General features: G+C 46.4%; 1 protein-coding gene across 16 annotated transcripts in view; it reads left to right on the top strand.

Annotated features, from left to right (window-relative positions):
- Nucleotides 1–25,743, top strand: part of epb41l2 (erythrocyte membrane protein band 4.1 like 2) — a 47,421-nt gene that overhangs the window by 14,686 nt on the left and 6,992 nt on the right. For 5 of the 16 annotated variants that reach the window (XM_056427392.1, XM_056427403.1, XM_056427391.1 and 2 more), the window contains 18 exons: nt 830–1,044; nt 1,129–1,236; nt 3,183–3,464; nt 6,828–6,932; nt 7,117–7,159; nt 10,526–10,601; nt 11,688–11,784; nt 11,881–12,005; nt 12,127–12,214; nt 13,656–13,808; nt 13,904–14,001; nt 14,477–14,649; nt 15,600–15,676; nt 19,597–19,641; nt 20,685–20,744; nt 22,977–23,141; nt 24,504–24,581; nt 24,888–25,577. In XM_056427392.1, the coding sequence (XP_056283367.1) occupies nt 844–1,044; nt 1,129–1,236; nt 3,183–3,464; nt 6,828–6,932; nt 7,117–7,159; nt 10,526–10,601; nt 11,688–11,784; nt 11,881–12,005; nt 12,127–12,214; nt 13,656–13,808; nt 13,904–14,001; nt 14,477–14,649; nt 15,600–15,676; nt 19,597–19,641; nt 20,685–20,744; nt 22,977–23,141; nt 24,504–24,581; nt 24,888–25,577 (2,664 nt within the window). In that variant the 5' untranslated portion in view covers nt 830–843. Of the gene's footprint in view, nt 1–829; nt 1,045–1,128; nt 1,237–3,182; nt 3,465–6,827; nt 6,933–7,116; nt 7,160–10,525; nt 10,602–11,687; nt 11,785–11,880; nt 12,006–12,126; nt 12,215–13,655; nt 13,809–13,903; nt 14,002–14,476; nt 14,650–15,599; nt 15,677–17,310; nt 18,652–19,596; nt 19,642–19,833; nt 19,867–20,684; nt 20,745–22,976; nt 23,142–24,503; nt 24,582–24,887; nt 25,578–25,743 lie in introns of those variants that run through there. The other 11 variants (XM_056427397.1, XM_056427395.1, XM_056427401.1 and 8 more) reach the window with 11 other exon arrangements.

Raw genomic sequence — 25,743 nt, 5'->3', positions numbered from 1 at the left:
AGAAGCACCCAATAGAAACACACACACACACACACACACAGCCCCAAACACAGCCGACTGTGTATAGGTCGGACAGGTCCGCTATCCTGGCCTCGGCTTCACCCCAAGACCAGTGTGATGGTCATGGGGTGTGTTGGCGTGGTAGGATGTGTGGACACCGCTGCCAAAGATATTTTGGTTTAAGAGTGTGTGTGTGTGTGTGTGTGTGCATGTTGACCACAGCTGTGGGGTAAAACCAATGACTCAGATCATAAGAATTGAGTAATTTCCCCTCTTTCTGTTGTTTTGTGTGTGTGTGAGAGAGAGCGAGAGAGAGAGAGACTATGTAACCAGCCGTTGACCCAGATGAAACGCGTTGTGTGACATAATGACGTCCTAAACTTGTACGTTTGTTGTTTTGTGTACTTGTGGTGAGACTTTTAACGTCAACCACAGAGCTAAAGTTTCAAACATACACAAACAGCTGCAAGACAAATAGTTAGAATCTCATAAATTATAAGTTAACACTAGTTATGTAATATTTGAGTTTGCATACCCCCATAATATGAGTAAAGGCCTGAACTATTTAGCTTTTCCAGAGATGTTTCCTCTACCATTCGGGAAACATAACATCGGACCATGTGGATCATTTATAAAAAATACTCCAGATGAAAAATTCAAGTTGCGAGCCATGAAAGATTTATACACCTGCAAAATTCATTGTGGCAGTCAGATTTGTTCTGTGTGTGTGTGTGTGTGAGAGAGATAAGAAAATTCGTTCATAATTTAGTCACCGTGATGAACTAAAATCTAACGAAATCTTCCATCGCTCCCCGTCCTCGCGCTGCAGGTTGACGTGTCACCATGACAACAGAAGCGGGCTCTGAGACGGAGGTGAAGGAGAAAGCCGAGGAGTCAGCCGCTCAGCCCGACCAATCGGAGAAGGCCCCGGGAGAGACCCAGGAAGTAGCCAACGCCGAGGGAGAGGAGAAGGAGAAAGAGGAGGGAAAAGGAATAACTCGATACCTGCCCACATGGCTTAAGAAGCAGAAGTCTCAGAGCCAGGTGAAAGTCTCATCATAACTTTTATGAATGAATATTTTGGTCGGGTTATTAATGTCCGTTTGTTTTTTAACCTGACCCATGAAGACGTCACCGACCAAGGAGGCGCCCCCTACGGAGGAAGCCCAGAAAGACTCTGCCCCCGCAGTGAACGGTCACGCGGAGGAAGTGGACGAGAAGGAAGCAGACACTGAGGTACGGGTCAGACGTCGGGGTCGATACACCGATGTAACCACGGAGGGAGGAGGAAGGCCGACACGGGACACACCGAGTGTTGAGTTATTTACAGGAAGCAAACGGCCCGTCATCGTGCATAAAGTCATGTAATTAATATTCAGCTCATACGACACATCTTCTGGTTTCCTTTGCGGCCCAGTAGCAGATGGTCTCAGACCTGGTACTGGTCTGCGGACCAGGGTTTGGTAATCTCTGAATTTAAGACAAGACTTCGCTGTCTGTCTCACTACTTTATTCTTTTTTTAACGAACTTCTACGCTTGATTATTCATATGTCAACTAAATTATTTTTTAATACACTATCAATGAACGGATATTTTCCGACTCTTTTTTTTTTTATATATAAAGGCACATCTGACGATAAGGCGAAAAAAGGAAAAAAGCTTCATCTTCTTTTCAGTGATCTCTTGTTTTTTGCGAAATGACCAACTTTTCTTTTTAATCTTTCTTGTTTCTTTTCAGAAGTAGTTGCGGCAGTTTAGAGAGAAGATTTTCTTCGTAATGAGACGGTTAAGAGACAAGAAGGAGGAAACTCATTGATATTCATGTCCCGTGCTCACGCTGTTGCCCTTCAGTCATAGAGACTGTAGAGATAGAGACCTGCTGCTCGCTTGCTTTCAAACTGCTGCCTCTGTTTTTTTTCCTCTAACTGTGGTGGCACTCTCGCTTTCCGCTGAAACTCTGTGGTCTTCTTTTACTGGCATAGGGTCATCTTCTGCTCTCCTCCACTTCTCCACCATTGATTCGTGATTGTTGAATTCAGCTGCTCTGCTTCATTCCCATGTTCTACTGTCTGCTCTATGAGTTTGAAGTCCGCGTGAAGTTTGTCTTTGTTTTTCTGCCATTTTGTTTTTTGGGATCCTTATACACACTATTATTTATTAATATTATACACACTTATATATCTCCTGGCTACTTCTGCGTAATGCTGCAACGTGCAAGCTTTGTAGTTTACCAAAGTTACTAAAAACATTTTGACTTATTTGACTTAGAGCCCGTTGTACACAATAACAAAAATCTTAGAGGGGTCAGTAAGCAAAACCAAATTAATATATATCCGCTCGATTATAAGGCGCACTATCGTTTTTTTTGGAAAAAAAAAGGCTTTTTTTAAGCCTCTATAGTGCAAAACATACGGTAGATATGAAGCTGCGGCCCGCAGAGGGTAAACTTAGCTTAGTTTAGCTTAGCATAATGACTGAAAGCGGGGGCAACAGCTCTGTCTAAATGTGACAACAACAACAAAACACTGGACGCCTGACTGTTTCTTTAACGTACTCATTTGAATGAGAAGAGCAGCATCACTTCAGGAGTTTGATCGTCTATAATCAACTGATTTTCTGAACAGGAATTGTGTCCTATTTAATAAATGTACAAGGAATAGCTGGACCATCCAGGTTCTATTCTGATTTTAATAAGGCATCATGATTTCCCTTATTCTTTGGCATATACATGCTAAATATATATTTTTTAAAATGTTAAATCCGAGGATGAGTTGTTGTCAGATAAATGGTCAGGTAGCTTTTTTCACGAGTAACAGGACACAAGAATATTCACAGCAGCACACGCCTACTGTTGTCAGCTGAGGGAGAGAACAACACACACACACACACACACACAGGCCATTCTCCCTCACGCACACACATAAACTGTTCCATGCAGTGATCACATTCGGTCTCCCAGGCTCACCCAGTGACATCAGCATTTTAGTTATCGGGCCAAAAGAAACGCCTGCAAGTTCGGACGAGACGGAGAAAGATGGAGAGAACATCGTCGTCCCTCTTGCTCGCTGAAGAAGAGTGAACGTCTTTACGCGACGGCCACACGGTAACACTGTGTGATGGTGGTTTGACATCCTTTGTCCTCTTTTCTTTTCTTCTTCTTGCAACTCGCGAACTCCGCCAGCCGGCCAAGGAGGAGAAAGTGGACGAGAGCGCTGAGAAAAGTCCAGAGGAGACCCGGCTGACCGCAGAGGGAGCAGAGGAGCAGAAGAAGAAGGAGCAGCAGCAGCAAGGGGAGGTGGGAGGTGAAGAGGAGGGAGGAGGAGAAAAAGAAGGAGAAGGCGAAAGCGAAAGCAAGACCTCTATTTTCCAGTCTCCTCTTCGCCTTGTGAGGAAGACCAAGATGAAGCTGACGGCGTGTCACGTGGCCCTCCTGGAGGGGACCGACTTCTCCTGCGAGGTGGAGGTGAGACGAGGCTCAGCTGGTTAGGCGACGCATCGGGGGGGAATATCGTTTTGCTTCATCGATTTCTCTGAGACGTTAAGGACACGTGAAGAACAAGAGTGGACGAAGGTCTGTCGGTCTCAAACCAGCATGGTATGGCTGAATGTCAGCACGTGTGTAGCTCTTCAATGTTTTCCTTGGGACGGTCACACACTGCGAGATAAAATAGTCCCTGAAACGATCTTTTTCTTTTAGATTTGATGCGGTCGCTCTAGCGACTGATTAAAAGCAGAAAGTCGTCGTGCTTTAGAAAGAGGGAGGTTTCATTTAGACAGACGCATGTTCCCTCGCTGGCCATGTAGGACACACGTGAGGGCCATTGTGTCAATGATGTAATTGCTAATAGGATCACATGTGTGAGTGTGTGTGTGTGTGTTTTTGTGACTGTGTTTGTGTGTGTGTGCATTTAACTTTCTGACTCAAAGTGCAGTTATCGCAAAAGCACCCGCTCACATTATTTGGGGCGGAGTTAAGGGGATAAATGTAGGGGCTTGTCTGGTGACCAGAACACACACACACACACACACACACACACTTTTCTCACAAAGATGCACAGAAAGATGGCATTCCAGAATCACTCGAAACTATATTTACCAAGTGGACAAACGGACCAAAAGAGGAGTGGAAGGAATGACGGAAGAGGATGGAAAAGGGGGGAGGGGTGGATTTACACACACACACACACACACACACACACAGAAACCTGGGAGATTATGGGGGTCCCACCAGATTAGTGCTCTGCATCTGCTACTCCTCTAACATGCATGTGCCCCAGAGCCCTCTGCACACACACACACACACACACACACACACACACACACACACACACATGCACACAGGTCCTCATAACGTCACATGTTCTTCGTGCTGGTGCAACAGGCTCTGTTGTAACCATTTATTACCACAAGTGATTCAAACTAATTCTCTTACCGCTCCCTGTAAACCCACACGCGTTTACATTTGGTGTTTACTAGAAATGTAGAGATAAGAACACATGATTTGAACAGTTAGTCACGGCAGCACACACATCTTTACTCGGCACACCTCGACACTTTGCCGTGTCGAGATGTTTCCCGTTTGGATCTTTTTTTGTTTATTTTTAAACTGTTCACTTTATCACGGTGAAGCCCTTTCCCCCTCGTCCTCCGCGTGCCAACGCCCAGCACTCTGATCTGAGTGTCTACGGTCTTTTGAACAGTAGCTGCTTTGTCTCGCAGCCGAAAATGCTGATAGTGCGATTAACTGCTATTGTGTACACACACACAAACACACACACCTATCTATCCCACCCTCCACACATTGGCATAGTTAGTCGCGAGAGGGAGAGATTCACAATGCATTCCAGAGATTACATTTTCTGTTTTGCCCAGCAGGACTCCAACACACACACACACACACACACACACACACACACACACACACACACAGCAGTTTCCACTTCGACTCGCCACGTCGATCCTTCTGTCGCGTCCTGTTTGTTAAATGGATGCCATCCATGTTATTCCAGCGTAATATCTCGGCGCATATTCTCATTCGCCGTTAAGCCCCGAGTTGAAACCTCGTCCAGACCTTTTCTGCCTCTCTTTCACGGAGAGTTTCAAAGGCGAGTCTGAGTGTCACATGGTCTTAATGCTGCTTCGAAGAATTTCATTAGTATTGGTTTGAGCGGGATTTGAGTGCCACACGGTTTAAGTACCTTCCCATAGAGCAGGGGTGTCACACTCATTTCCACCGAGGGCCACACCAGCATCATGCCGGCCCCCAAAGGGCCGGTTGTAACTGTAACACTGTATAAACTACTCTACAAACATATTGTTAAATAACTCTCTTTACACTTGATTATTGTTTATTTGAGTGTAGAAATATCGTACATAAGAACATTTCTCTAATATTATAACATAAATCCATTTCATTTGAAACCTTCAAAATAAAAGCACAGGATATTTGTCTTAAATTTCTTTAAGAAAAGGTGATCGTATGTCTTTCAAGCCGTCGGGGGGCCACATAAAATGACGTGGTGGGCCGGATTTGGCCCGCGGGCCGTGTGTTTGACACCTGTGCCATAGAGTTTCAGCCACGAGTCGAGTAGTGTTTGCATGTGTGAGGCGCGCACATTGGCTCCGTCTGCCGAGCCCTCATATGGTCTTATATGGTTTCACGATTTTAAATGTATATGATTCAGTTAGTCTAAATCTTACACTTCAAACACTTGAGTGCTTGTTGATGTCTTAGTCACTTCGGTTGCCGTGGGAACAAGTAGTAAAATGGGGTTTAAAAGCCATTTACAAACTTGACGGCATCAACGTTCTTTAGCATTTTTGCATTTCCATTTCCCGTTCCATTGTTTATTAATGCAGCAGCTGACTTTGACCACGGCCGTTGCCCTAGCAACAGGATGGCAATGACGAGCCGTGCAGTCCAGAAGAGATCAACGGTGAATTTGGCAATATGTAAATAGTCCTGGCGCAGAGAACCATGCTCGCGTGTGACCGACCGACCGACCGGGTGTTCTTAGGTGCTGCCTTGCTCGGAGGCACGCAGGGCACCCTGAAAGGTCACATTCTTGGGGCGTTCAGATGGCAGACTCTGCCGCGGGTCTGTGAATGTGGCGCATTTTTTGGACCGAGTGTCGGAAAATACCGCGGATGTTTTCGACTGTCCCAGGACGAGAAGAAAAATGCACTCTTTCATCCTCTTTCCCTCCACTTTCACCACGCTCTGCAACTCTCTCTGTCTGTGTGTGTGTGTGTGTGTGTGTGTGTGTGTGTGTGTGTGTGTGTGTGTGTGTGTGTGTGTGTGTGTGTGTGTGTGTGTGTGTGTGTGTGTGTGTGTGTGTGTGTGTGTGTGTGTGTGTGTGTGTGTGTGTGTGTGTACAATGTTAGACTGGAGCTGTGCTGACTAACTGAGAAGCAATGCACATTATTTCATTATTTCACATCTTTCCACCCGCTTCTCTGTCTGACCTTGTGTCTGCTTTTTAAAGGGCGCCGTGTGTGTGTGTGTGTCTGTGTGTGTGTGTGTGTGTTGAATGGATGTGTGCTAAACGTCATTATCATAGTTGAGTGTGGAGGATTTCATGGCGAAGGCCCCCAACGGGCCGATGAAGGAATGCGTTGCCCGGAGACGGATGTAGGGACGGAGAGAAAGAGGGACAGAGTAATGGGACAGATGTAATGAAACAGAGATGCATTGATAGAGGGCATTAAACAGGAACTTCATTACTTCATCTCCATGCCGTACAGCTTCCCGGCAATGCGCCGAGTTTGATCAATAATGTCATCAAACTTTAATCTTTTGCGTTTTGAATCCCTCTTTTCGCTGCAGAAACGCGCCAAGGGCCAGTTCCTGTTCTTCAAGGTGTGTGAGCACCTCAACCTAATGGAGAAGGACTACTTTGGACTCTCGTACACGGACAGCTATGAACAGACGGTATGCACACACACACACACACACACACACACAGGATGGACTGTATGACAAATATGTCGGCAATGTAAACATGTAGGAACTCTTGACATGGCCGTCTGTTCAGAGTCCTGTGACATCACGCTAGAGGTTAACCGTTTTCCTGCTCTGCGTCTCACTACCCCCCCCTCTCTCTCTCTCTCTCCAGTGTTGGTTGGATCCCACTAAGGAAATCAAGAGACAGATACGCAGTAAGTTTTTGTTTTTTCAAAATCACACATTTGCTTCCTTAAACCTCCCATCCCTGCCTGCCTCAACAACTCATTTAACACGACACAGGGGCCCCGACTTCTCGGCTAAAAGGCAACGGATTAAATATTAATAGGGAATAAATGAAAGGGGTCAAGTATCCTGATATTAAAGGAAAAACAAACAAAGTCAAACAAAACCAGAGACACTAGAAACCAGACGGCAGCCGTCTCACGGCGTCGAAGACGTTAACCAAAGTGTGATGACTGCTCCATTATTCATCCATCTCTTCATTGACCGACGGTCGTTCATGAAAGCGGGGCAAGGCATCTCGCCGCTTGTCGACAGGCAGCCATCGAGCGTCGCCTCAGCTTTGTTTAACCTTTGAACACACGCATGTGTCTAACAAGTCAAAAGAGATCCTCCGTGTGTGTGACGGCGTCTGTGAGGCACACGTCTGACATCAGGACCGAGAGCGGCGGCTCACGGCGTCTCGGTAGACTGTAGATTAGGACTGAGATATGGCCTCAATCTTCTGTTGCCATTTAAGGAAACTTCATAATGCAGAATTTAGTATCTTTTCTGGTAATTCAATAAATACAATACATAAAAAATAAAACATTATTTATATATTATCATGTTTGTATTAAATAACCACAAGTTTTTTTGTAATACTCTTGACGTGACAAATGAAAAGACACTAAGTGTTTTATTATTTAATCAAGAATGTTACAGCTAAAATAATTAGATTTTATGGTATATTAACTTATCGCTTACCCCTCATAAAGATTAATCCGGTTGCTGTGTCTCCAGTTTGTCATGTCGACTGTTCAGTATTTAATTAGAAGTTGTGGTTTTAGTGGTTGGACTGGTTTTTTTTCTTCTAGAAAAGCTTCACTTATTTCTTTCCGCTGTTTCTTTCTCTCTTCTCTGTGAAAAGAGGCTTTAGCTCGAAGCCCAAAACGTCCAAGTTTCACTTTTTTTTAAAGAAACAACACATCATTTTGGCTCATAAAGGGTTATTTTAGAATGAGTGTTTGTGAGTTAGCTGGGTGTGTGTGATGCATGCCTGTGTGTTTGTGGCTGTGTGTGTGTGGTTTATGGATGAGCCGTACACAACTAGCTGCATGTGTGCATTTTTGTGTGTGTGAGTGTCTACAGAGAGATCGAGGCCATGTCACGGGCGTTGGATATTTTGGCGTGTTGGAAACCCTTCTGCTCTCGGCGCTCGCTCGGCCGTCGCGCCTCGACGTGACGGCTTACTGTAAATGTGTCACTAAAGGTTCACGCAGCCGCTGCAGTCACCTGTAAGACGCTGACTCAGACAAACGGTGGCTCTAAACAACATTCCCACGAGGTTGTGTTTTGGTGTCGTGGGAGTGAAGGTTCTGTCTAGACTGCTGCCCACAGCGCAGCGGACAGTGGAGCAAAAGCCGCCCGCGCGGGCGTGTCTGCGCTCTCTGTCCGCGGTATCATCATCGTGGCTTTGCTAAAAGAGAGAAAAAGGACAATGTCGAAGTGCGGTGAGGCCGATCGGAATAAAAAAAGCCGATGAGCCACACGAGGGGAAGGCGAAGAAAGTGCAACAGCAGAAAGATGAACTTTACTCCAATAAGTGTCGGTCGTCAAAATTCAGCCGAGTCGCATTTTAATCCCCACAAGTGAGCCACTTCTTGGATGTCGGGTTGACAGATACAGAGGAAAGGTTTCTCAGGGGTTGGGGGTCTGGATCCGGTCCCGGCAGTCCACCCCTCCAGAGCACGCGGCTGTTGTTAATGTTTAACAGCAGTCAAACAAACCTTTATGGGGTTGGGTGTCTGTCATGGTGTCAGCAGCTGCCTGTGCTTCAGTATCGGATCATCAAGTCTTCAATTTTCATTAAACGTGCAGATGTTTATTTTCGTATGGAAAAAGAACCTTTCGAGGAATATGAAAGGCTGTGTGGGAAAGACGAGTGAATTGTTGAATGTGAGGAAGAGAAGTGGATGAAGGGAGGTAAAGAATAGGGTGTGTATATGTATCAGTGTGTGTGCGCGTGTGTATATTCTATTCAGGGTTCGTACGGTCATGAAAAACCTGGAAAAGTCATGGAATTTTAAAATGGTCATTTCCAGGCCTGGAAAAGTCATGGAAAAAAACTTTAAATCATAAAAGTTTTGGAAAAGTCATGGAAATTTGTTATAATCACATGTTCATTTACGCCGAGTTTGAAATAATGTATACGTTTTTTTAAAGAAAGACGCTCAAAATATAAGCCGGCGTACGCTCTCAATATGGAAAATGTTCAAATGTTTATACCGAGATTTCAGTTTGGTCATGGGAATTTGGTTTAAAGTCATGGAAAAGTCCTGGAAATCCATTGGTCAAAATGTGTAAGAACCCTGTCTATACCATGAGGCGGATTCGTGGTCATGTGGAGCGGTGGAGTCGTCGCCAGAGACTCCCGCAGCACTTGGCGCTAACACACACCCGTACTCGCAGGCCGGTTTGGAAACGCGACCGTCGGCACGCCGGATCCTCCGTTTCTGTGCGTGGAGCGAGAAAAGTCCAAATCTGTGGAAAGAAAATCCACAAACTCCACATCTGCACGACATGTTTGCTCTTCGACTCGCAGCGAGAGAGCCCGCCACGGCGTGCCCCGTCCTTCCTGCTCCTCTGGGTGTGTGCGTGCGCACGTGCGCGTCTGTGCACGTGATACGCGTGTTTAGTGCGACCTTGGAGGAGGAGCCGGTCTCGATGTGATGTCAGCTTTTATCGGATGTCGTTTTCCAGACGACGAAATCTCCGTCGAAATGTTCAGCGCGCGTCCGCGAGGGTGTGTGTATGTACGTGTGTGTGTGTGTGTGTGTGTGTGTGTGTGTGTCGTTGTGTAGCTCCAGGCCATGAAGAAAAGGCGATGATGGCGGGCACGGGGGGGGGGGGGGGGGGGTGAAAGGAGAGGAGAAACGTTGGAGCCAAATGGAGATTTGGAGGAAATCCACATGACTAAATGATGAAGATATTATGGGATGTTGCGCGTCGATGTTTCTGATGCTGATGAAAAAGATTACTGTTTGCTGTTTGATGAAGCACGAGTGAGGTTATGCAATACCAGATCTGCTGCTGTGTTTGTTTGTGTGTGTGTGTGTGTGATGTACCACAGGCTTAGTACTGTCTAAAATCTGTTCTGCATTAGTTGCAATTACTCACAACTACTTCTCTCTTTGTCTGTGCGCACACACACACACACACGGGCAGAGGGATGGATCGCATTGCGAAATACAAACAACCCTGATCATAAAACTTTTCCAGTTTTCATATATTCTTATCCCCCTGTATTTATTGTACATGTGAAATGTCTCTGAACAATGATCTCTCTTTCTCTCCAGATAACAACTGGCAGTTTGCATTCAACGTCAAGTTCTACCCTCCTGACCCCTCACTGCTCACTGAAGACATTACAAGGTACACACTTACACACACACACACACTAGAGATCTACCAATGTTTACTTAAACCTTGGGTTGAGGAGAGCAGCGCTGGTGAACTGAAAACATTAAAGTGGCAGGCTTTGAAACCAAAACAAGGAGCTTAAAGAGGCTAAAAGAAGCTCTGCAGACGTGTGGTGAACTGTATAATGGGGGCGATGATTATCCGTTGGGATTATTCACCGATATTAACCGATTCATATGACAAATATTGCTTGGTGCAGCTTTAAAAAGTTCACTCTGAAAATGTATTTGCATGTCTTCGGGCCTACACTACAAAACAAAAGTAAAACATCAACACAGGTTGGCTTTGTGCACATTGCTCATTCATTTATACTTTTACACACGCACACGCGCATACACTCGCGTAGTAAACAGCATTGCATTGTGGGGCCTCCATCAACAGTTTGTCCTGCAACGCTGCAGGTGTGTCATGTATTTTAATAGCAACACCTGAATCTCATATATATAAATAGAAAGTAGTGCTTTTTACCACGCTAACATGGTAAATATATTATTGCTGTCGCTGGATGACTGGGCTCAAGCCTCCACGGCGTCAAGTCCCACCAAAAGGGACTTTCATGGACCCTTTTCTTTCAGCGGGCGGCACCCTGGGGTGTCTGAATTAGTCGTTCACACAGAAGCTCCATTCACGAAATGTAAGATTTGTACAAAGGTTTGCAGCAGGGGGACAAATTAGTGTGGTGTTAATCCACACAGGCCCTGGACGACTAACACACACACACACACACAAAGTACACACAGACTTTATGCATCTGAGTTTGGGTTTGTCACGGTGAGTCGGAGCTCCTCCCAACAGTTTGCCAGCACATCACACGGAACTATAAAACAAACACAAAGACGTCTAATCCGCACCAGCTGACCCCGCGCTCAGGTGGATCGCTTTATTGTTCCCACGAACAATGGAGCCGGTTTCAGTTCAAAGAAAGGCTGAGAACGAGTTTTCAAGGTTCACCGTTTTGGTTATTGTTGGAGGTAGACTCTGTTTTCAAAATATTAAGAATAATAATAAAAACCCGTTTCCCTTTCTCTGCCCTGTAAGGTACCTGTTGTGTCTGCAGCTCCGTGAAGATGTGGCTTCTGGACGACTGCCGTGCTCCTTTGTCACTCACGCCCTGCTGGGCGCGTACACATTGCAGGTGTGTGTGTGTGTGTGTGTGTGTGGCATGTTCATTTCCACACGTGACTATTCCCGCTCTTCCTTTACCCGTCGGTGCTCTCCTTTTGGTTTGCAGGCGGAATTTGGTGACCATGAACCCGACCAGCCTCGGCCTCTGGACAACGTCGGTCAGCTGACCTTTGCGCCCAATCAGAACAAAGAGATGGAGGAAAAGATTCTTGAGCTCCACAAGTCTCACAGGTCAGAGAGAACGGGGTCACGTCGTCTTTTCCTTTGTCATTAATAGCCTTTAGATTTGTTTATGTGAAGTAAAGGGACCATGGCGATGTCTTTCTCATATCCTGTATAATTACTCATTTAGGGGAATGACACCGGCACAGGCCGACGTCCAGTTTCTAGAAAATGCCAAGAAGCTGTCCATGTACGGGGTGGACTTGCACCATGCCAAGGTATGAATACATGAATGAATCCGCTCCTCTCATTTTGTGTCAACATCATGGGGTCCGCACAGTTCCTTTTGATGTGAAAAGTGTGTGTCCGCATGTTTGTGTCAATGCATCTGGGAGTGTGTGTCTGTGTCAGCTGTACAAACACTCTGTGAGGCCGTTACCATGGGAACAGTCGGTCTCTCTCGCTGGGATAGCAGGTCATCACGGGTGATTCTTCTGTCTTTGTGCAATACAGGGAGTAAGAATGGGGGAAATATGCATGAAAGAGACAGAGCAGGGGCAGGGGGGCGTCAAGGGTCTGAAAATAGACGGAGAGGATATGTGGGATTGAGAATCCAGAGGAGACAAAGAAATGGCCGACAGTCAGAGTCAGAGTTGAGGTTAGAGTGAGACGGGGACGGATCCTTGAAGCAGAAGGAGCAGAGTCCTCTTAAAGAGCATGCTCCACTTGTTCACGACACAGAGGGAAGAACCCGGGGACCAGACGTGACGCAGCAGGGCAAGAGTATTCAATGTTGCACATCTTCTTCTTCTTCTTCTTCTTCTTCTTTTTCTGGCAGACCAATGTTGTGGGAATTCAAGGCAGATCTATTTCTGTCCCGTGTCCATTCATCCGTCCTGCAAGTTTCATGACCCTCTTTTCAAAAGGAACCCTTTGCAAATACTGTATAGCATACATACCAAAACACATTGTACAAACACAATTTATGAATAAGATGAATAGAATCACAATACATGTGGTTATGTATTTGTTTGTTTTTACCTTGTTGGCATACGTAACAGTTTAATGTGACTAAACCGTTCTCACTGAAGACATGTTCACGAGTCACAATAGGAGAAGCACCGGGGTACGTCATTAAATTGGGGATCGCTCCATCCAGCAGCTTCATTTTCAGCGTCCCGGCGGTGCGCACGCTGGCGTGGTTTACGTTTTTATCTCGGTCTCAAACACTCGAGTCACTGAAGTTTCCTCGTTCACTCACAGAAATCACGAAAAGTTGTTCTTCGGCCGCATCCGCTCCGTCCGAGCCAAAGCGCCGACGCGTTCCCAGACCCGATCGATAGCATGTCGAGGCCATGTGACATGTTTGCGTGTTGCATGTCCCGGTCAAACTGCCCATTATCAACAAAGTGCATCCGCCCATTAGTCCTGCAGATCTTTTCCTGTGTAGATGTACGAGTGAAATCAATACCGGCCCGACCGTTTCCAGATGGCCTTGGACGTAAAAGCTTCGTCAGTGAGTTAGTCCGTCAGCTAACCATGTTAAAGTTGTACGGAAATACTTTGTGTGTGTGTGAGGTAATTGAGTTTTTCTTAACTTTGAGCAGACTACTTAAAAAAATCAATTGCTGTACGTACAGTATGAGCAGCAAATACAGCGACTCATGATTATTGTCAAAATATGTTTGTTTTTTAAATAACTCTCTTGAACCGTCACAGGACTCTGATGGCGTGGACATCATGCTGGGCGTGTGCGCCAACGGGCTCCTGGTTTACAAAGACCGGCTCCGGATCAACCGCTTCGCTTGGCCCAAGATCCTCAAGATTTCGTACAAGAGGAACAACTTCTACATTAAGATCAGACCAGGAGAGGTGTGTGTGTACCCAGACGCGCACACGACAGTATTCGCAACGCACAGCATGTAACGCGTGTGGATGACAGGCCCCGCCTTCTGCTTCTTTGTCAGACGGAGCAGTTTGAGAGCACGGTGGGATTCAAACTCCAGAACCATCGATCCGCCAAGAGGCTGTGGAAAACCTCCGTGGAGAATCACAGTTTCTTTCGGTAAACATCACACATATCAGAGATTTGCAGTCTGGAGCTTCGGGGGAGGGGAGGGGAGGGGGGGGTGAGGGATCCAGTCCAGCTTGTTAAGTAATGTTCAATGGAGGAATGTGTGCTTCATGGCGCTCAACAAACGGCTCAGAGAGTTGAAAGAGAGTGAGAGTGTATCTCGTGGTTGTTTTACCAGCACGATGCCCGGAGCAATGCATACACACAAAAGATAAACCAGGTGCTCATCATTGTTTGTGTGGTTTGTGTGTGTGTGTGTGTGTGTAAAAGAGAAGAATAAGCTTCAATATCCTGTTGAGGGAAAAGCTGCCTGGAGAAAAAAGTTGTCTCTCTTGCACAAGTGCATGTCGTCGTGAGCTTTAAAATAAACACCGCAAAGTAAAAGGTTTTAAGATTCACGCTCCTCTCGCCCACTTCAACGTCCCTCCCCCCTCCCCCCCTCTTTCCCCGGCCTCTTGTCCGTCAGGTTGACGGTACCGGAACAACCCGCCAAGGCCCGCTTCTTGACTCTGGGCTCCAAGTTCCGCTACAGCGGGCGAACCCAGGCCCAGACCCGCACGGCCAGCTCCCTCATCGACCGCCCCGCGCCCAACTTCCAACGCACCTCGTCCAAACGTATCAGCCGCAGTCTGGATGGAGGTAACACACACACACACACAGAAAGATGGTGTTCCATCATCTCTTTCTACGATATTTAATGTATAGAACGACACACAAAGAGAGGAATGGAAGGAATGACGGACTGATGGAAGCGGGGTCGTGGGCTGAAGGTTTACATGTGTGTGTGTGTGTGTGTGTGTTTGGATGTGAAATGCTAGTGTCCGACCAGATACAGGAAATAGCTACAGCATGTGTTTCCTGTCACACAGTGAGAGATGGAGAAGGGGATGGAGAGAAAGAATGTCATGTGTAACTAGATAGAAAAAAAGGCCCCCACAATGAAGGAAACTAAATACAGAGCGGTCAGTTTTATGTCGCTCACTTCTAAAGACGGTTTAAATAAGCCATTGTCACTTTAAATACATGTTGTTTGGGGTAAAACGGCACACGGCGTTTCTTTTTGTGGTTTTCAGCTCACAGATCCCACTTCATGCAGCTGTGCGCTGCTGTTTCAGTGTCTGGATAGTCCACGGTGTTACAATGCCCCCTGCTGGACACTTTATTCCACTGCAAGCCAACAACCTTTGTTATAGGATATTTTGGAGTCTTTTAAGTGTGAGGTACTTATCCATCCAGATAGTAAAGGCAGACGGGAGCAGTGGAGGCAGCAGTACATACAGACAAAAACAGTCTTAACTTAAATAATGCTCCTAATCCACAGCAGCACTCTGCATGCTCCTGTGCTACTACTCCTGTCTGTTTCTCCATCTTCTGTAGGGAATAAACCGGCGACGGATAAGTGCCTCTTACAAACCAACCTCAAATAATCTGTACTATCCCTTTAAATTCTTTTGTCTTTTGAGAAAAACAAACTCACTGATTTGAACTGAACAAGTAAATAGAGTAACAATCTGCAGGCGGAAGAATGACACAAATTATTATATGTTGAATTGTAAAGAAGTTTATTGAGTGTGTGTTTCTCTCCTCAGCACCAAGGATCAGCATCACTGAAGCTACGTCTGAGAACGGACGGGAGTCGCACCTGGATCTCCACTCTGACTCTAAGGTGTGTGTGTGTGTGTGTGTGTGTGTGTGATGTTTTCACCATGCGTGGATACATGCAAAATGTGTGCTCAGAAAGAGAAGAAAATCGTATATTTATTATATATATTAGACTTAGACAGCAGTTTCTTTGCTGTTGTCATCATATTACTGCCGAGAGGCCCTATTGTCCCACAGGAACTGATTAAGTATCTGAGTATCAAAGGGAGAGACATTATGCTTCTGGCTGATGGAAAAATCGATGTGTTTTTGTCACGTTTTAGTGTATACAAGCATCTCCTAGTCAACATGTTATTCATAATAAGGTTACATAACAAGGTGCACGTTTCCTGGGTTGGTACGCTAAGACTGTAACATGTTGTGAACATGTGAGGGACTATGCAGCAGTATTCCTGGGTCTCACATCTGAAGTTATGAGGACAAAGATGAGGCTTTGTAGCAATGGAACAATGAAACGATAACGAGAATTGGCAACAGACCACGATGGGACCGGGGTTACAGGCTTTTTGGGAGGCCTGAAGGCGAATTAATGACACGGACATGTGAGAACCCGGCCTGCGAATGTCACCCGGAGCAGCAGAGTCCGTCTGAGGTCAATTACTGGACGACCCGGCCTCCTGATAGCTATTTTAATGGGTTTCCTTTTTTAGCAGAGTGAATTTGAGTTCCCTCTGGAAAACGGATACGCAGTCTAAATATTTAGGGCTTTTACTTTGAAAGGACAGAATGAGTGGATCTGGAATATGTCTGTTCCACACAACGTGGTTGGTTGATGGACGCTTCGATTTTTTTCCCCCCCGCATAATATTCAAATAACGGAACAAAAACACATTGTTGTGGGTATTAATCGACTTTTTTTTCGAGACGTACAGCCACCTCTCGGTTTAAAAGATTCCGCTTAACCTAACCTCCTCTAGGACCAGGAGGCATCCTCCCTTTAATCCCCTTAAGTTGTGAATACCTGCGGTTAAAAAGGGCACGCGGGCCGACAAGACTGAGGGATAAATATGAATATCTTCATTTTCATGGTTTCCTTTGGATCCTCTCATAACGTATTCAGAGCTGCCAGACAGGCGGACGCGGTGTGACTGACGCTGACTCTCCATCTCCAGTCCCCAGCGTGTCCTGAAGCAGAGATCTATGTCCGCTGGTGGGACACGACAGTGTATAAATACATATCTAGTATATGACTGTGTTATGTGCACGCTTCCTGTTTCACCTCCCACTCTCCCCTCTCTCCTCGCTCACACACCCCAGCGCTGTGGATTTGACCTCCCGACGCCGACGACGGCACACTGCCCTGTCCGCCCGCTCTGTTCACTCTTAACGTGTGTGTGTTGTTCACTGACTAATGGTATGTCTCTTTCCCCTCTCTCTCTCTTTTTCTTCACTCACACACGTCCTTCGTTTTTTTTTTTTCACTTCCCTCTTGCGTGCCGTCATCATTTCATGATAAACAAATGAAATGATGTTTTTAATGCACATTGTGTCGGTGGTTTGGTTTTATTTGACTTCACTGCTTGTTCCCGATGTGCACGGGTCTCTCGCTTGTTGTTGTTGTTGTTGTTGCGTCCTCCCTTTCCCCTCTTCCTCACTCCCTGTGTGCATTTGTCTCTCCTTGAAATCCACCTCCATCAGTCAATCTTCATGTTCCCCCTCTCCTTCTCCTCCTCATCCTCCCTCTCCTCCCTCCCCCCGTCCCTCGACACCATCTCCGAGTTCGACCGCGGCCTCTCCGACATTTCCGAAGACGACAACCTCGCCGCCGCCTCGCACGCCCTCTGGGCCCTCCCCTCGAACACCGTCCCTCTGTTCTCCGACCACGAGTCGGCTCCTCTCGAACCCCCCGGGCAAAACCCTCCGGCCTCCCTCTCCCCTCCGACCTCCCAAACGTGCCGCGCCGAGCTTCCCGAAGTCGAGGACGGCCGCCGGGCCGAAACGCCAAATCGGTGGAGCCGGTTCTCTCTGAGGGGCGTGGCTAAATATGTGTCTTTCGTCCTGTGCTTTCTCTCCCTCTGGGGCACGATTGGAAACGGGTGTCTGCCCACGAGGCTGCTTTCTGGATTCACACAGAAACTGAGGCTTCTCACCCTGAAGCTCACTTTCAAGTCGGCAGCGGCGGTCACGGCCCCCGAAGGCATCGCCGCGCCCCGATTACGTCAGATGTTCAGCAGCCTGGCATTGAGACGGACTCTCTTGGTGTCTTTCGTCTCGAGCCGCCTGCCGACTAAACTCATGAGTTTGGTTCCCGCTGATCTTTGGCACCCGACACGACTACGTCTGCGACTGCCCGCGATTTCTTCTCTCACCTGTCCCCCGATCGTCTCTTCCTTTTCCTCCCTCTCCTCTCTGCCCTCGTATTTCTTTCCTCGCCCCTCCCTCTCCTCCCTCTCTCGCGCCGACCTGACCCCGTCCGTGCACCGCTACCTCCTGGACCCGTCCCCTCTGTTCCTGCCCTGCCTCTTAGTCGTCTTCCTGTTGGCCGTGATGCTGACGGCGAGCCAGTCCCTGGTCTCGGCCCTGATTTTAGCCACGCCCCTCGGCCTGACCCTGTGTTACCTCGAGAACGTGGTGTCCGGTCACCGGCGGGCCGTTTCGCCGACGCTCCTCTCCGAAACACCTGGCGAGGAGCAGGCGGGCTTCCCGCTCACGCCGACGCACACGCCGCCACGCATCAGGCACCACGCTCACACCGGCGCCACCTGGACGCAAGAGATGTGCGATCCCGCCGCATAAATACGCCGAACAAACCCTTCGCTCCTCCTCCTCCTCCTCCTCCTCCTCCTCCATGTTTGAGTGTGTAAACTGTGTTTACATTCAGCCCCTTTCGCCTCCTCCACCTTCTTTACCTACTAATTTCTAGCTTGCCTCTGATCCCTTGCACCCCCCCTGCCAACCCCCACTGTAATATAATAAAGAACAAATATAAGAAAAAGTAAGATTTAAATAAACTATTAAGACTCAGAGTTTGGGATAAACCATGTTGAAATAGAGGACATTTTATTATGCTTTTAATGTAGAGAAACGAAAGGTATATTAAGAGATTTAAATTACTGTACAGAGACGAGATTTATTCGTTTAACCACCTGGTGTGTTTAAAATATTTTATAATGCGTCATTATTAGTTGTCATGCTGAATAAGGCACCCGGCTGATTAGTGTAGAGGTATAAAACGATAATATGTCAGACAAATAAGCACTTAAACGAGAAACTCATTTTATTTTTGCCTACAATTTTCAGTTTGAGTCTATTTTAACCCTTTGCAGTGCAGAGAGAGATTAGTTAACTATATTAGCTGTTAGATCTGTACATGCTGATGGATGCGGCACAGAACGCTTATTGGTCTGTGTATTATTGCGGATGAATGTCGAGCGTAAACAGTGTTACTACCCCCCCCCTCCCCCGAGCGTTGTCTGGTATTCTCGGTGATGTCATTTTCGTGGCGGCCTTTTTGTCCCCGTGAGGCTGAATGAAGCCGATTGAACAGACTGAAAATATTCTGCTCATTGCCAGAAGAAACTATTCTAATTGAAAGTCTCCTGCAGTGACCGCTGGCCTCTCGTTCAGTCGACGTCCTGTTTGAATACAACGTAGCGTCTGTGTGCTTTAAAAAGAAAAAACCTACATGGGAACTCTAGTCGTGAGAGCCTTTTTCCTCGGTTTTCGATCCGTTCTCAGAGACTCGTTGGCTGCCCATAAAAAGCTGTTTTGGAGAAACATAACTGTAACTGTAGAGTTATTGACCATCTCAGACCCCCCATGTTACTGCTCCTGTGGTCACATGACCAGGTCTGCTCCCTGACACCGAGGTGGAGGGGGGGGGGGGGAAACAAGCTCTGTCCCCATCATCCATTTCACACCTTTTTTTGTTTTTGTCTTCGCGCCCCTATCCTCCTCATTTTTGTCATGACAACGACATTGAAGGTTAAGGAGGTGGACTTGAGCCCTGCGGAAGCCACGCCCACCCAGGTCTGTAGGGTCCGTCTTTACCCAGCATGCTTTGCAAATTCTCTTGCTGAGAGATAGTGTAAAGGTGTTTTTTTTAAATGTTTTTTTTTTTCATACATATTGAAGGGAAATGGTTTTAATGGTGGAGCGGTACACTCATGCAGTAAACCTAACCTGTCCTCACTCTCTCCCTGATTTCTACCCCGGCAACAGTCACTGGCAGCCAGTGAGCTCGCCCTCTCTCAGGTTCACTCACTACTATTTGATTGATTTTATTTGGTCTGTCAATCATTTGCTCGGTACGAGTTGGTTTGGGTTCTCTTTTAGGGTGAAGTTGCCCGTACACGACGACACAGAATCAGTTTTTTTTAATTTGAGAAATCCTCCTCCACCCAAAAAAATCACAATATTTACATTGGTAAATTGAGTATAAAAACTGATCCTGACCGGGCACTTTCCCCCAAAAAGCCTCACTTTTCAGTTGCTCTGCTGTGGCTTACGGTTTCTCTGTCTTTCATCTTGATCTCTGGGGTTTTGCTGAAAGCACTTTTGGGTTTGTGTACATGTCTGTTGGTGTTGTTGTTTTCTCTGTATGTGTCAACATGGGTTTGAGTGCTCTCGTCATCACATTCAATGAATGAAACCAACATGTTGTTAATTTGTGCTTGTACCCATCCTCCAGCCTTCATCACAGTTTGAGGCACTTTGGCCGTGTCACCACCTCGATTTAATTATTTTAATTATTTGTTTTGTTTACTCTGTACCTATTCATTTGATTATTATTTATTTATTTATCGTTCCAAATGGAATTACATTTTGTAGAATACAACACATTCTTTTTAATTAATTTTATAAATTATTTTCTCTCTGTATGTCTGCCTTCCAGAGTCCAATGAGAGTGCATAGGGACAATATGTATGTTCTCTGTACCTATTAATTTAATTATTATCTATTTATTTATTGTTCCAAATGGAATTACATTTTGTAGACTACAACCATTTTTTCAAATTTCTTTTTTTATTAATTTTCTCCATTTTATTGTTCACTGTATGTCTGCCTTCCAGAGTCCAATGAGAGTGCATGGGGACAATATTTATGTGAGGCACAGTAATTTAATGTTGGAGGTTGGTACTGGCGTCGTCTGATGGCTGAATATGAGAACTACATGTTTCTGTGTACTCTGACGCCATCAGAACTACAACTCCCTCCGAAGTGTACTCCACTGTACACGACCGCTGCCCTCTCGCACTCTCAGGCTCTGCTGCATGCCGGCGTGTGGATGTTTGTGTCTCGAGAGTTTACGCTCGACTCCAAGCTGTTTCCTTTTAAAAACGATATCATATATACTGTATGAACATGTTTTTGGTATCTGAGCTAACTGCCCCGTTTCACATCGCAGACATTTTGAACACGCGCTTGGAAACGAGACTCTATTCTTTACCTTCTTACGAGCTCTAGGAGGCGTTTTGGCATCTTTTAGCTCGTCGTTTTGGTTTCATGAGAAGGTTATTATTAGATCGGCAGCAATCCTGCTTGATCCGATCGGATCCGGGCCGTTAGCTGGAGCCGATCCACGTAACTCCTGCTCCCATGGGAGGAAACAAACATCCCGAAAGTCCCCGCATTGAGGGAGCCAAGATGTTTTCAGTGTTGAGTCTCTGAAATGCTAAATATTTAGGTGACGTGTATCCCTCAACACGACGGTGCAGTCGAGACTTTCTCCTCCCCAGAACTTTCCCAAGCGCCGTGTTCACAACAGCTGCTTTGTGAACGGGGTCAGCGGCGTGGCAACGGGACTCTGACGCATGCTTTGTGCATGTTGAATGCTGTTTTTTGTGCGCTTAAAAATGTCAAGAGATTTGATTATTGGCAGGAAGAGCTGCGTCTAACCCGACTGACCCCACTAACCCACACGAGGAGCTTTCCTCCGGTTCCCTGGTGGCTGGCGGCGTCGAGCGATTGATAACACACTAAAACAACAACATCAACCCTTTATGCAACGTGGGACTGATAGTGAGGATCTGTAGCGCGTAGTGTTATATAAACTGACAACAATATTAACTTAACGTCGCACGTCTCAAGAGGAAAATAAGTTTTCATTTGAGGTCCAACGTGTCGCTCCATCTCTAATAATGTTCTAATAACCGTATCAGATTGAATCCTGTATTCTTCGTGAGTGAAAGGGAAGAGGGAAGATGGATGCGGTCCAACTGGAGAGACGGGAAATGGAAGAGGATAAGACAGAATGACTAAATTATGAACTAAACCATCTGATTAAATAATGAATAATGAAGGAGGAAGAGACCACCATCAGCTCCACGTCCTGCACTGCTGTTCCTCGCCTGGTTTTAAAGAACAAGATGGAGAGACCCTGTTTCACTGCAGCCTGATTACACACACACACACACACACACACACACACACAGAGGCAGCGTTGGAAATATACAGGGGCAAAACTGGCCCTAAGAAATATAATTTTGCCCCTGACATCACTAGGAAAGGGGCAACATATACCCCATAATTTCGATAATTTAATAGCGTTTTATTTTTGTCCTTTGTTGTGTGTGTCCTGTCTGTATTGCCTGTACGAGGTACACAACAAATAATAATAAATAAAACATTTTATTAGAAAAAAACAAAGAAATAAGTTATAATTTTAAATAGTTGTTAAAGAAATGTAATAACAATAAATAACCATAAAGAAACAAGAGTAAAATGTAATATGATCGTCTAATTTATGTTTTGTTTGTTTTTTGTTCAAAAAACATCGAAGAAAACACTTTGAATCTGTAGACTTCTGCCTAATAGTCTTATTATTGCCATTTTTATGACATTTGCTCATATCCTGTAGGCCTAAATAAGTATATAATTTTTGAACCAAAGTTCAATGTTATTTCAAAGGGTGCCGACATTGCCCCCTGAAGAAGATGTCCACGTCCGACCCCGACACGGCGTACGCTTTCACACTCAACGCGGCTCCAGTGAGGCATGGCGTCCATCTTGTCTTCCTCCTGATTGACAGACTAATGTTCCTGTTTTGAACCCAATTTTTTCCACTCCCCACATCTCCCTCTCTCTCTTTTTTATCCTCCTTCCTTCATCCCTCCCTCCTTTCCTTCATCCCTCTTCTTTTCCTCCTTCCTTCTCCCATGACATGTCTCCTTTTCGTCATCTGGCCATCGTCCCTCTATTCATTGTGTTCTTCCTCCTCTCCGTTTCTTTGTCTTTCCTCTCCCCTCATCCATGTTCCTCCACCTTCTACCCCACACCCAAAAACCCGTCATCCCTCATTTATCCGTACTCATCTCATTTACCCCCCGCCCCCCTTCTTCCCTCCCCCTCCCCTCCCTCATCAGGACCACGATAAGACCCAGGAAGACGTTCTGAAACACCAAGCTAGCATTAGCCAGCTAAAGCGCTCCTTTATGGAGGCTCCGCCTCCCTCTCCTCCGCAGCGCAACCAGTGGGAGAACCGCATCACCTCCTCTCCCGCCACAACGATACGTATCCAACAGCAAGCGGTACGTCCGTCTCCATGTGTCTGGTGTCCGAAAAACGAAACGCGAGAGGCATTTTACTTCCGGGGAAATGTTCGTCTTTGTGGACGATTGTGAAGTTCTCACCTCGGGATTTTAAAACTCAAACTTGTGGGTGTTTTCTTTTGATGCCGCCTCCATGGTGGGGTTCTTCCCTTGATGTTTGTTTTCTTTTTTTCTTTCGCCGTTACACGGCTTCAATTCTTTCTTCCTTTTCAGCTGGATTTTATTCACACTTTAAATCATAATTCTTTCCCCCTGCTTTTCTTTTCTTTTTCTTTCTGTTTTGATATTCACAGGGTTCTTACGGTCATGGAAAACCCTGGAAAAGTCATGACATTTAAAACAAATTTGTTATTTCCAGGCCTGGAAACGTCCGTAAAAAAATTAAAATCCCAAAAGTTTTGGAAAAGTCGTAGAAATGTGTTATATCCACATGTTCATTTCCTCAGTTTGATTAAAAGAACAACATTTATAGAAATATTTGTCCTTTTAATCAAACTATTTTCTCGCAAGGTGTATACTCGTGTATACACGGAGATTTCACAAAATGTTTGGTCATGGAAATTTGGTTTAAAGTCCTGTAAATCCACTGGTCAGCGTGTGTGTGAACCCTGTGTTCTGCTGGTTTATGATCTCCTAAACAAACCCGTTCCATCTGTTCTGGTTGATGTGACCCAACAACACACGGAGGCCTAAAGCTCGGCCTGAAGCTCGGCCTAAAGCTCGGCCTGAAGTCGAATTCAGACGCCCTTCAATGCCATCGGTGAATTAAAGATGCTAAAGAGATGAGCTGTCCATCACGCCTGCTGTGGACGCTGGATGAATGCCGGTCGTCTTTAGTTTCGGGGACCATTCATCCTGAATAACGGGCATGATTACTCTTCTTTTTTGACCAGCTCCTTTAAATTACTCTAAAAAGCAGCAGGTATTGAAGCTGCAGTTTGTTTCTCACACAAAAAAAAAAACGTAATAAGTTGATTTCTGAATTTTTGAATAACGTAAGCCTTTAAAGTGGCACACGAGAGATTTCAAAGCCAAAACTTTGTTTTTGCCTCTTTTATCGTTTTATCTTCTCAGATGAGCTTCTGCATCTCATATTGGGATATTTTCTTTCATCCGTCCTCCGTGGATCTTCCTTTCATCCCTTCTCTTCGCCTCTTTCTCTCGTTCGACTCGACACTGTGTGGAAATCGACTGCATTGTGCGTGAGAGCCTTCCGGGCGATACGAGGATGAGGTAGCGCGTTGCGCCGTCATGGCGAGCGGGTGACGTTAACTGCGAACCCTGATGGTGTCACTGCTTTGGCGTGCGAATGGTTGTCATGGTAACTTCTCTGTCACGCAGGAGAGTGTGCCCCAAGCGGAGGCAGCAGCAGCAGCAGCTGGTAACGACGCGACCTCCGATACCAAAGAACCTGCGAAGGTGGATCTAACGCGCCTCTATCCATCCATTCGTGACGCTTCCACCGTTTCCTTCATACTTACCTTTTTTGCTCCACTTTGACCTTTCACCTGTCTCACATCTTCGTCCACAGTTGAACATCTTCATCTTCATTTTAAGTTCTGATTTTTGTCGTGTATTGTATTTAATTTATCTATGCTCAATGATCATGTTATGCTTCTTTCTTTTTTTTGTCCCCCACCCATGCGTTGGCTGTGTGTGTGTGTGTGAACATCATTGCGTGTGTCCATGCACTTTGTGTATGTGTGTGTGTGTGTGTGTGTATAGACAACAGAAGTTGAAATCGAAGAAACCGTTGTCGTCCAAGAGGTTTCCATAGCGCCCAAACCTGGACTTGTCACGGTTACGGCCGCCCCCCCCGCGGAGCCGCCTGCCGAGCAGGAAACACGAGAGCAGGAAGTGACTGTCCAAAAGGAAGTAGTGGTAGAGGAGGAAGTGAAAGCGGCAAAGCGGGAGAGCGTTTCATCTGAGAGCGAGAGTGAGGAAGAAGCGGAGTACCATCCCAATGTTTCCATCTGCCACACTCAAATACCAGAGGAGGAGGAGGAGGAGCAGCAGAAGGAGGAAGAGGTCAAGATGACGGAGCAGGACGCGACGGCTCCGGACGCTCCTTCCCTTCCAGCTGAAGTCAGCCAACCCGTAGAAGCGACCAGTCGAGAGGAAGAGGAGTCCAGGAACGAGGTCGCAAAGGAGGAGGAGGAGGAGGAGCAGGAGGCTGAGAAGAATGCAAAGGGGGAGGGAGAAGCTGAGCGGGAGGCGAAGGAGAGCGCCGATGGTCCGTCGATGGCGCCCGCCGAAGCCCCGAACGGTCACGCCGAGCCGGAGGAGAGCGAGACTGAGACGGGCGCCCCCAAGGAGGAGGAGGAGGAGGAGGAGGAGGAGGAGGAGCCCAAAGTGAATGGAGAAGCCTCTCTGTTTGAAGTGGAGCACCGGCCACAGGTTATTTGTTGCTCTGAGGTAAAGTCTCCACTGGGCCGAGTGCAGAGCCCCCCCCCCCCTCAGGGCTGTGGTCCCTCCTGCCAACTGTAGAAACACCCACATTATTTTCTCCTCCTTCCTGCTTTTCCACAGTGCCGGTTTTCCTCCCTGCTTGCGTGAATATTTAAGCCCCGCCTCCATCCTC

Source organism: Pseudoliparis swirei, chromosome 12, assembly GCF_029220125.1.
Source record: "Pseudoliparis swirei isolate HS2019 ecotype Mariana Trench chromosome 12, NWPU_hadal_v1, whole genome shotgun sequence".
Lineage (NCBI taxonomy): Eukaryota > Metazoa > Chordata > Actinopteri > Perciformes > Liparidae > Pseudoliparis > Pseudoliparis swirei.
Note: the sequence above shows the minus strand (reverse complement) of the source record. Positions and strands in the feature narration are given on the sequence as shown.